We start from the raw sequence: 12,232 nt of genomic DNA on the forward strand, positions 1-12,232 counted from the left end.
CCAGACTGCTGCTACGAGACTGTTGCCAGGCTACTGCCAGGCTGCCAGGCTGCTGCTGTTGCTGGCGGGCTGCTGCTGCCAGGCTGCTGCTGGCAGGCTGCTGCTGCTGCCGGGCTGCTGCTGTTGCTGCCAGGTTGCGCTACTGCTGCTGCTGTTGCTGTTGCTGCTGCTGCTGTTGCTGCTGCTGCTGCAAAGCAGCTGCAGCTGCTTCATATCCTGATTTGTCAGAAAGTCCACAAAATGTTTTGTTGAAAAAAAAACACACTCTCCCTGCACCTTTGCATGTTTCAAAACTCTCCTCGGTTGAACTCAGCCCTGTCTGTACATCACATAGCCCAATGCTAATTACGCTAATTACACTGATGGACAGACAGTAATGAAACTTTCATCAACTTTTAAAACACAATCTCCTTATTCAATAAAAAAGAAAAAGTACTGGTAGCTGTTTAAATCACAATTAATTAATTATTAAATAAAGGAATTAGATAGATCTATTTCTGCTTTATCAGTTCTGGTCCTTTATTTGAAAAGTTTGAAAGTTAGCTCCACCAACTAAGCTCATCCTGGAAGGTCCATGAACGTCCACATGTCACACTTTGTGCTGCTGGGTCAACTGACAGGAAATGAGTCTATGCAGGTGTGTCACAGAAATAATAGGCAGGAAAGAAAAAGATGGAGCAAAGAATGAAGAGATGTTTATAAGAGAGAGAGAGAGAAAGAGAGAGAGAGAGAGAGAGAGAGAGAGAGAGAGAGAGAGAGAGAGAGAGAGAGAGAGAGAGAGAGAGAGAGAGACTGTGTCTTCAGAGAACTCCGGACATACCGCATGGAGAGGATGTTGCTGTTTTTACGCACCACGTATAATAGGTAATTCGATTCTTCCAATGGCTTAGTTCATATTTTTGGCCGTTTTTAAATGTCAGGCATGATCTAACATTTGGACTGTCTGGACTTCGGCTGACTTATCTGTCGACTGGCAGTTTTCCCACCTCTCGTTAATCGGTCCGAAGCTCTCCAGCCTCAGCGACATGAGCGCAGGAAAACTTCTGAGCCTCAGGATGGACGTACCTGTCATCATTTTGCTCATCCACCTGACCCACACTGAGATTCGAGGTAAAGTAAAATGGAGCCGATGAGAAGATTACATGACTGTTATTTAAGTGATTGTATTTTTGTTTAGTGCTGTTTCGTCACTGACGTCTCTTTGTCTTCATATATTGCAAGCTGTGTCCTCGCTTTCTGTTTGTTATATTTCCCTCTCATTTGCTTTCATCAAGTTGAAGGCGCTTTTGTAAATGATCATTTACGTCCACAATTAAAGAGACAGCTCTGCAAAACATGACACAAACACAGTGGATCAATCTGGCTGCAATATTGACCACTAAGGATACAATCCTGAAATGTCGGATGTTTTTCCCCCCTGAGCTTTAAACAGAATTGCTAAGATTAATAATCAAATATGAGTAAAACATATTCAGGTAATTTAACACATAGTATACAAACGTCTTACTTCTCTAGAAAACTGTCCAATCCGTCAGATTATTTCTAGGGACAGTGGAGGGTTGATCTGTTAAATATCAGACAAATCAATATCCAATTCATGTCGCATTCATTCATGCTCCACCTGGTGACTCACCTTCAGATCTCCTCTTGAGTCAAAATGTTTGCATGAATGCTGGTATGATGGGCATGTGTGTGTGTGTGTGTGTGTGTGTGTGTGTGTGTGTGTGTGTGTGTGTGTGCGTGTGTGGGTGTGTGTGTGTGCAGGTGTTGAGCACGACAAGACACATATGATGCTGTTGTCTGCTTCCAAACTGTGAACTCGAAGTATAAAAGATCAGAGCAAAACAAGTTAAACTACAAACAAATCACCAAAAGGGAAAACATTTTTAAAGAAGCAAGAGAGTAAAATACAAAACGAGCCGTAAACTGCAGACACTAGATCCTTTTCAATAACCACATCACAGGAAACCATTCAGTGTCTCCCTACTGCATCTCATTACCTCAGTCCAGATTGACATTTATTTCTCAGGGGGAATTGACAAGTTATTCACAATGATTCAAACTTTTCCAGTTAGGCGGCAGAGCTTCAGAGTCAAGGAAGTTGTATTCGTCACAGAGCAATCGGTCACAAATTATTTGACATTTCCTTGAACTCGTGGAGAAATGGAAATGAGGAAGACATTCAGTCTTCAGTTATATTTCCCCTCGAAACATTTAGAAAGTATCTAGACAGTGTAATCCCCGTCAGAACACAGAAAGATATACTGATGATTGCTGATATCTGTCAGATTGAGTATTTTCTGTCTTTAGACAGCGCGTGCAGTTGGCGCATAAACAGGCAATTTCCTTTTTTTTTTTACTTTGAGCATGAGATTCCAGTAGAGTAGAGACCGTGGAGCGAGGATTAGGAATCAGTCAACCATCAGGAAAATTATGAAGTTAGTTACAATTAGTGTTTTGGTCCAGTGGTCACTGAATAGATACAATTGTGGTGAGCATCCAGATGTGGCACAAGCTTCCTTTAGGCTGGAGGTCCATGGATGCTGCACAATTTCAGTTTCTGTAATTTCTTGGCTTTAGTCTCCACGTGTGAAGGTTCCCTGCCTTTGGGAGAGGTGCTATGTCAAACTGGGTCTGCTTTTTTGTATTTTCTCTCACTGCCTCAGAGGAGGAGAGCTTCACATATATTTACCTTGGTTGGTTACATATTGTATTTGTTTATACATTAAACAAATAGATAGAATAAAAAAAGCACCTGACCAACACTAACTAACTTTCAGCAGGCTGCAGAGAGGAAGCTGTTCAGTCTATTTTACATGTTTTTATTTTCCATAATCAAAGTTTTCTTTGTGTGTTTTTTCAGATGTTTTTACATTTCACACATTTAACCATTTGCTTGCGAAAATAATAATATTACTAATATCAAACATTATCAAAAAGCAAACGTTTTACAGTTTATCTATATTACTTGATTTGTATTTTTTATTTACTTGTGAGCAGTGCTGCTGTAATCCTGTCATTTCAACACTGAGGGAAAAATAAAGGATTTTCTTATTTTATCTTATCTTATATTTAAGGTGCCCTCACAAGTTTTATTGTGAACAAGAAATCATCCATGTTTTCTCGCGAGAAGTCTTCTTCACAACCTTTGCGGCCACATTACTTCACTTTTTGGCCCATTGTTGACGGCTGTCAATCAGCAGAACAGTGTAAAAAGTAAGCATAATAATAAAATCCCAATACAAGTGAAATGAGGTCTCACTTGTCAATCACAGCACCAAAGCACCACCAGGTGAAAAACTAATGAACTATTTGAAGATGTTGTAGAGTAATTCATATATTTTTTTCTGGAAAAACCATAACAGGAAGCTTCTTTTGAAACTTTCTTACATCAAGCTCATAGTTGCGTTCACTGATAGCGCTGCAGAATGATTTCTATATATTTCATTCAAAACCACTTGCCAACCAGAAAGACAAAACACGCAAATAATATTTGAGACATCTATGTGTCCAAAAAATATTGCCTCAGGCAAATCATGTCTTAGCCAGGCGATATTTTTTCCATCTGTTCGCAGAGTGCAGGACCGTTTCTCATGTTTGCTATTGTTTTATTCACAGTGTTCCTTGCCTTGACGGATTGAGATTACGTCGTTATGATCCCTGTGCTTTGTGCTATCTGCTTCAGCACGGCAGCTCTTGTTGACACCGCTCATAGTAACAAACAAACAAATTTATTCCAGGTCATTGGGTTTGAAGTAAAACATTGATTATAGAGCAGCTACACGGACTCTCAGTCAGGCATTTTAGTGCAAGATCAGTGCAGGACGTTCAGCCCTATAACTCAAACTAAATATCTGCACTTAACCTCGAACTCTGTTCAATTTAAATCCAGTATATTGTATAAACACCCATGAAGGAGTTCCAGCTATATGCTGGAATGGGCACTTTAGAAAATGAAGTTGCCAAATATAGTCTAAATATTAATGGGTTTGTTCAATTCCACGAATAAATGCATTATGCAGTATGTGTTTGCACATTCATTCTTGACTTTTAATGTGTTTATCAGAAAGATGGTGAACAATAAATTACTTCTCAACAGCCCAGAGTAGTAACTGAAAAAGGGACAATGTTATTTTGTTCACATTTCAGAGGCGTGAAACACTTTCGATCAAATACCACACCTGCTTCTTTGTGCGTCACTGCAGAGCCTCCGTGTACTTTCCCAGTGTGTCTGTTTTCATGGCATGGCGTGTCTTTTCGAGCTTCATAGTCTTGCAGGCACATCTCAGGTCCAATCTCTGCTTCTAAATTTGAGTGTGTGTTTATGTGAATGGATGAAAAGGTTACACCGTGAACGCAATGCGCCTGTGATCACTGTGCCAAGACAATCTCCACGGTTATGTGTTACACTTGTTGTGTTAGAATGTAGTTTTTACAAAGCGTTTGATTTAGATGTTGCGACTCATCGGGTGATGTCAGCAATGTCACGAGGACTTTGTGTTCACGGGAATATTGGCCGCGTACAATAGGTGCTGTCGTAACCTGTCCACTGAGGTCACGTAAATCTGAGACAAAACATGAAAGACAGAACATTAATTAACTAAATATTGTTGTAATTCATTTTTGGTATTCACACTCTGTGTCTTTTAGTGTTTATTAGATCCGCAATTCAAAGTCTGTGTTGCTACGGTTTCATAATGGACGTCTCATAAATCCTGTTATGCTACTGAAGTGTTTTTGCAGACTTTCATAAATGCATTTTAATAAAGTATTGATACATTATTAAAATACATTATTATTGATCATGTAGAACACCAGGAGGTTAAGGAAATATTATGTATTGGCCACCTCTGAAATCCTCAATGAAATACCAAATTATTCATGAGAATAAAATTATTTGTATCAAAATTGCTTATGAAACTTATATTAACGTGTCAACAGCCACAAACTAAATGCTGTGTGTTCCTCACCTGTCTTCCAGGTGGCCTTAGTGAGCTGCCCTGTCCTGCACACCTGGGATCTATTATTCAGTAGGGACCCTTCCCAGTTCTGGGGGAAAAGTGGTTGCTTTAACTGTGCTTACAGATGTGCATTTTCCACATAGAGGATTTATAAAAAGAGAAAGTGTGACAGTGTGAGTACTTCTCTGGGTATTACATTGTGAATCCGCTCTTCCTCCCTAATATCACATTACAAATATTATAATAATCCCACTACAGTCAAATAACCAGGTCGTAGTGTGTGTATGTATGTGTGTATATATATATATATATATATATATATATATATATATATATATATATATATATATATATATATATAATTACACATGTCAACCAACAACTTTTTACAGTGTTATAAGCTTCTTGTTCCTCTTTCATTTCAGTATCTAAAACTTGTATTTCCCTTTGTGATTTCACAAATAAATACTTAATTGACTACATAATGTTGTTTGCTGATCATATACAAAAACAAAAAAAGAGCTTTTCAGGTCTTTATTGAGTGTCAGTAAGAAGGGAGAAATGATGCATGTGCAGTATTGCAGATGTGAGGTGTTTCTTTATTTCAGCTGGCAGCCGGTCATGACAGATGGAATTCTGTCATATTGTTCATGCCAGAGACATGACGGGCTGCAATAAATGAAAAGTCAAGATAAGTCTTTACAGCTTAAGAGTCTGGTGACTTCGATAGCAATTCTCTGGTCTTAAATAACAAAGCTACGCTATATGATAGCTTACGAGATAAAACCTGAAATTACTTTGAGATAAATGAATCATTGGTTCATTAACACTCGTTTACAAGCTTTGCATGCATCAAAATATGGGTCATGGATTAAATGGTAAAAATGGTGTCTTGGTTTCAAGAAGGAAGTCACTTTAGTTGAACTGATGACAGTTTCGATGGATTATTTGCATTGAGGGGGACGACCAGACAAATTGAACTGATTAAAGGAAATTTGAGAACGAGTAATTTTCCCCTCTCAAAAGGAGGCACTTTTAAGTGGCAAACACAAAATAAATAGTTTGAGTGGCTTCAGGAACTGAAATGGTCATAAAGATATAACTTTAAATGCCACAAAGGCAGAATCAGTAACAGGTTGGATTATATCCACAATAACATCTCCTCATGCCACTGAATGTAATCCGGGTTTTGCAAAAACATTTCAGTCCCTGAATTTCTTAAATAACAATTTGAATGTCTCCAAAGTGAGAGTTGCTGTGCATCTATGTGACACAACAGCAGGTTTATCATTAACTATTGGTCTAAAAATAATTCCACTACAACTGCCTGCTTCAACTCACAAAATACCATTAACATTTGCTAATGTGACCGGCTTTTTAGAAAATGACTCTTTCCCCTGATTTTTCCAACAGGAGAAAATGTACATCGACAACTGAACTTTGATGCAAATTTTGAGAATATCCACATAAATTCACTCTCTTTCCCGTATCTCTTCATCAGCACTGCTGGGAAGCCGGGTGGAAGTAGACGCGAGATGTCCCCTTGGCCAGTTCCCTTGTGGGAACATAAGTGAGTGTCTCCCACAGGCTCTGCAGTGTAACGGACACAAAGACTGCCCGAATGGAGCTGACGAGCGGCGCTGTGGTAAGTGTTTGTGTATAAAGTCAAAGCAGCATTCAGCATCCAGTCAGCATGTGCTCACAACAGACATTGTGGCTCGCTGGATTCAGCCAAGCGGGAAAGGAACAAGTTTCAAATTTTACTCGGCTCAGCATGAATTCAAAATGCCAATAAACTTTCTGCTGAGATTTGAAAGGCAACAGTAACCTCATAATCATAATACTCCACATTTTTTCATTTTGAAAAGCAAAGATCTTCATTTTTTATTTTTTTTAGAGAAACGATTATATTAAATAGTTCAAGCTCGAGCATTGAATGTCACTTGGATGTGATTTTGTAAGTTAAGTCAAGCATCACTTCATGTGGTGTATTCAGCTATTTTCTAATAAATCAGATGGCTTCAGGCCAACCAAGGCCTCGCTCTGCTGTAACCTGTCCTGCTCCGTGGCCATGCGGATGACCACGGCACAAACCTCTTCACCATACTCTTCATCCTCTACAAATTAGCTGAATAGGAGAAGAGGAAGTCAAGCATGAGGAACACTAATAGCTTGATCAGCAACAGAAAAAAGATGGAATACACAGAAATGAAGTTGAGTATTTAAAAAAGAGGCTTTTTTTTGCCAAGAGTTATATGAGAAGAGTTGTACTCCTCTCATATCTGTTTTTCATATTTAAGAAATTTTGAAAATGAGCTATTTTCAATGAATATCACTACTTACTCCAGGGGTCACGAATAGGCCGAGGGTGCGGTCCGAGTCCGGCCCAAGACCCCAATGACCCTGGACCTACAACCGATAGATAATTGATGGAGCACTTCTATTTCAAGCTGCGTAACTTTTCTAGCCTGTACGACACTCATCCAGCGGTCTAGAAAACCCACAGACCAATTACATGCGTTTTAAATCATATCGGCAATCAAAATTATGTTTTCTGATTATAATCACAACTCCAGTGAGATTTACAAACAGCAGAGACTGGCAGAGAGACACAGCAGGAGACGTGAGTCAGAGAAGACATTTCACATGGTGTTCTCCAAAAGGAAAATGTGGACAGCTAAACCAGAGCCTATAACCAATAATGGACTAACTGTAAAGTGCTCATTTTTCTGAGGGGTAGTTTAAAACCAGTATGTCTTGAATGATCAGAGACCGTGATGATTATTAAAAGCAGCAATGTGAAACACCACTATGAGACAAAGCACAAATCTTTTGAGCAAACACACCCACTCAAGTCCAAAATGAAGGCACAGAAAATAAACCTCAGAGCCAAATGATCACATCCATCAACTGCCCCACAATGATGTCAACAGAGAGCAGAATAGAGCTGAAATAAGGGCTTTCAATGACCACAGATAACGTCCCTGCGCACATAATTCTCTTTTTAGAAGAAAAGACAAATATAATATTGTGGTTTCAATGAGCGATAAATATTGTTGAGATATTATTCAATTTAACTTTCTTTATTTGATTTTATAGTCAGTTATTGACTACATACGTACAGTATATTAGGTATAGGTCATAGAGGTTGAAACAACTGCTATGAATACTTTAATACATGGGATGAAATCATTGCGCAAGTTAGACATTATTGTGATGTTCCAGACCTTTGTGTGATGAAATTCATTTTGAGTTCTCTTTTAATTTAATAACCGTGCCTTACTCTGTGTGTTTCATCATTCATCACTGGAGGCCAGGTCAGATGAATTACATATATCTGATAAAGAGTTGCAATCTTGAAAAACAATACATTCTCTGCAAGTTAAAAATGGCTTTTCACATATCAGCTGTAGATCAAAATGAAGCACAAATTAGTCACAGTGAGGTCATCCTGCCAATAAACACAAACCCGCTCTCTGCTGGATTACTTCTCTTTTCCGTCCTCGATGTTGTGCAACATCTCCGTAATGACACAAATTGGAGAAAACAGACTCAATAAATGGACACCAGGCCCATTAGGTTTACATCATCTTCACAACCATTGTATTTCTTCCTCATTTTGGTAGGCATTATTTAAATATTAAAAAAAACAAGGTCACATACCTAAGACCATGGTTTAGTTACTTATATTTATTTCTCACTCATACAGGTCTAAGAAATAAATAACCATTTAACATCAATACATCTTTATAAACTAGTCTCATGTAGACTTTCCTTTCCTTTTCTTTTTCTCTCCTCGCTTTTTCTCTCCTATCTTTTCCTCTCCCTCTCGTCTCTTTTCCTCCCCTCTCTTTTCCTCTCGTCTGTTTTCCTCTCGTCTCTTTTCCTCCCCCCCTCTTTCCTCTCGTCTCCACACATCACACTGATAGTCTCCCTGGGACACCTCAGCTGGGGGAGGTGTCCACTTTTAGCACACCCGGCTAAAATATACACAGTGTGAATTTGCTGCATAATGATGGACACAAAACGTGTACACTCTCCAAGTTAAGAGCGCAGCTTATTTACCATGGAATGCATATTAACATGTTTCATTCACAAAGGAAATAACTATAGCGTCCCCGATTTCACTCTTTTTAATTGACAATGCATTTCTACGTTCTTGTTGTTAACCTTAAATAGATAACTGTTATGTTAGTTATCACATAATACTGCACTACTTTCTATTTAACATTATCCCTGTTCAACTGTAACATACTATAACATATAATAACTGGATACTGTTAAAATGCTTTTGCTAAACTAACAAAAATATGTTTAGCCTCAATCTGACATTTGGACAAAATGCGGCACATGACATGAGTGTCAGGATCCCACAGGTTTTCATTCTTACGTCTTATTGCCTGAACCTAGTCCTTGTTTCTGTTCAACATTGGTAGTGCATCCCACCCCACAGCAGCATTTAGACATTTTCTCTGTTGATTGTTAGCAAAAAATGAAAAGGAGTCACCTTGGAGCAATACCAAATGAGGGGAGAATTGTTATTCTCTTTTTTGTGGGCGGGACTAGATTGCGCTTCGTCTCTATTGTGCGCCGCCGGGTGCTCAGTTTGTGTGCATTATCTGTTGGCTGGCTATGTCTTGCTAAATAAGAACTCAAAGGCATTATAACAAACTTTTAATTTATAACCAAAATAATCAATTGATACCATGGGCCGAATATCAAAATAAAATATTAATGTTTCGCAAAAAAGGTACGCACACACCTTTATCAGAGTTCAGCAAACAGCTTGAAAGTATGAAAGCATGCACTTATATCTGTGGAGTAGCAATAATAAAAAAAAAAATCGAATGGCTGTTTGAACACCTGCATAAATCACAGGGAAGTTTCATGTAATTTAATATTTTTGATAAAAGCAAGTTGCTCAGGTTGCGGCCCTCCCCGTGGTCTGCAGCCATGCGGAGCTCGTTAAAAGCAGCACCTGCAAATGACTTTTTAATGCAAGCTCCCTGCAGCGAGATGTGGGATCTCTTATGTTTTTGACACAGTTCTAAGTGGGAATATTTCCGCTTTTGAATATTTCAGTCCTCCAGGTGCTGCCATGCACTACAGCAGTGGTTCACAAAAGAGGGGACGCGAGACTGGTAAAAAAAAAAAAAAAAAAAAAAATGTAAATGGGAGCATCCATGTGTCTGGACTGTTGAATTAGGCACAAATGGCAAAATAAAAACCATGGAGTAGATCAGTGTCAATGTCAGAGAGTAACGGACGACCTTGAGTATTGAGCTGTTGAGCAGGAGTGTGCTGCTCTACTACAGGCCAGCTATTCCCCAAACAACATCTGTGGAAAAGCAACTTGGCAACACGTCAAAGTGGAGACGTAATTGAAAGTGAAGCTTAAAGAGTGCTTTAATGATTTAATATATTACATAGTGTGCACAGTTCAGGGGATGTGGCTAGAGAAGGATCTCATTTGTGAGGGAAGTCCGTAGATTTAAGGCGGATAACCACTGCAGGGCAGGGTCTAATAAGCTGTCTAAACATATATTTACATGGGAACTTTAATAGAAGTGCTTACAAAACTCTTGGTAAATTATAACCCCTTAAAAATGATACATGTCACTTGCACAGTTGAAATTGAAACGTTATGAACTATGACACAAACGTTTTAGTCAGAGGGTTTATTTTCTGTAAATGACAGAAAAAAAAACATGAGTTTATATAAGCAACAAAATACATTCCTCCATCACATCTGCTAATGCACAGCAGTGACTCTTCAAACCCGTTTCATGTCTACAGTCACTTCCAGCACCCGGGAGGCTTTGACAGTTGTCAGCTGGGGTCGGTGTGTACTCAGAGTGTGCCGGCTCCATGTCAGAGACCACACACATGTTTGACAGCTCCGAACAGCGCTGATCTATGCCGCGGGTGGAAATTTGACTTTCATTCGAAAAAAACAGAGCTTCATTGCGATATTCGAAACAACTCGTGCAGTTGCAGTTCCCAACATGGCTCGAAAGAGCAAACTCAATTTTTGGGCTGTGGTGTTGCTGCTGGCGTTTTTCTTCAAAAAAACATTCGTATAAACACCTTTACACTTACCACTGGACTTTCTCTGGCCAAGAGCAACACGCCTGTCTGTCACATACCCAAGTCGTGACTTTTCACGGTTAGTGAATTCCACTCGGGTTCAGGAAAGATACACCAGGGCCAGACTTCATCATTTACTGCCTGGGGGTCCAACGTTAAGGCCCTGCATCAGCTTGAGAAGTATTATGCTGGTCAAATGTTTTTTTAAACACCATAAATAACTAACTAATAACTAATAAAATGCCCCAAAGTAAATTACCTGACTGAGAAAAGTTGCAGGCTAGGTTGCAGATTCATATTTTCTCACGAAATATAACAATTAATATATAACAATTATGTAAAAATAAAATAAAATTCATTATTGTTGATTAAACTATCCAACACCACATAAAAATTACAGATTTTATGTATATGTATATATTACAAGTTTTAGCAATAATGGGTCATAGTTTACCACAGAAAAAAACCTTTTTCTACTTAAACCAATACAAACATTCCCAGTTTACAAAAGGGTGAGAATGCCAACAAGTCAGTCTTGGTCTGGGGTCTTCTAATAAAACTAAATCCACCCCTAAAAACACACCTCAGATTTCATTACTCTGTAATGTCCATACAGGCGTATTATAGTCGCTTGCTTTGACACAGGCGCTGCAGTTATAAAGAAGAGCATGGATTGAAGAAGCGGAGGTATTTTACTGGAGGATACGTTATTGTCCTTGTAAGTTAGTATCAAGTCTCAAACCGTGAAAACACTTTAAAAAAAAAAAACACACCCTAGTCGGGAAACAACACTAAAATACACTCTGGTTTGATTCTGCTTCCAGTTGTCTTTCGGCGTGTGTTGACTCCAGGAAAAGGGACGAGGAGAACAGTCTGAATTGCACCCAAGTTAACAAATGACTCCCCTCTACCTGTTCAGGGTGAACCATGCCGTCGCCTCCAATGTCAGCTGGGATTGGCTTCAGCCCCCCAACCACCCTGAACCGGAGACGCGGTTAAAGATAATAGATGGATGGATTATAATTCCTTTTTGTAAATTAATCATGAGCGTGTAGTCTAGTTAATTTCATAATACCAGTCCTCCCAGTACAAGGCAAACTTTGGCCAGACTGTGTGATTACATATGACAACATACTCTAAAATGTGTAAGTACAATACATCTGTTTTGCAGCAGACAAATTCGG

The 12,232-nt window shown here is 39.0% G+C and overlaps 1 protein-coding gene across 1 annotated transcript in view; it reads left to right on the plus strand.

Annotated features, from left to right (window-relative positions):
* The first annotated feature begins 996 nt into the window (after nucleotides 1-996).
* rxfp2a (relaxin family peptide receptor 2a) overlaps nucleotides 997-12,232 on the plus strand; it is a 32,706-nt gene continuing 21,470 nt past the window's right edge. The window contains exons 1-2 of the mRNA XM_068600499.1: nucleotides 997-1,110; nucleotides 6,463-6,606. Coding sequence (XP_068456600.1) covers nucleotides 1,026-1,110; nucleotides 6,463-6,606 — 229 coding nt within the window. The 5' untranslated portion in view covers nucleotides 997-1,025. The remainder of the gene's footprint in view (nucleotides 1,111-6,462; nucleotides 6,607-12,232) is intronic.

Source organism: Clinocottus analis, unplaced genomic scaffold (genome assembly GCF_023055335.1).
Source record: "Clinocottus analis isolate CAN_PGR_092001 unplaced genomic scaffold, fCliAna1.0.p SCAF_5, whole genome shotgun sequence".
Lineage (NCBI taxonomy): Eukaryota > Metazoa > Chordata > Actinopteri > Perciformes > Cottidae > Clinocottus > Clinocottus analis.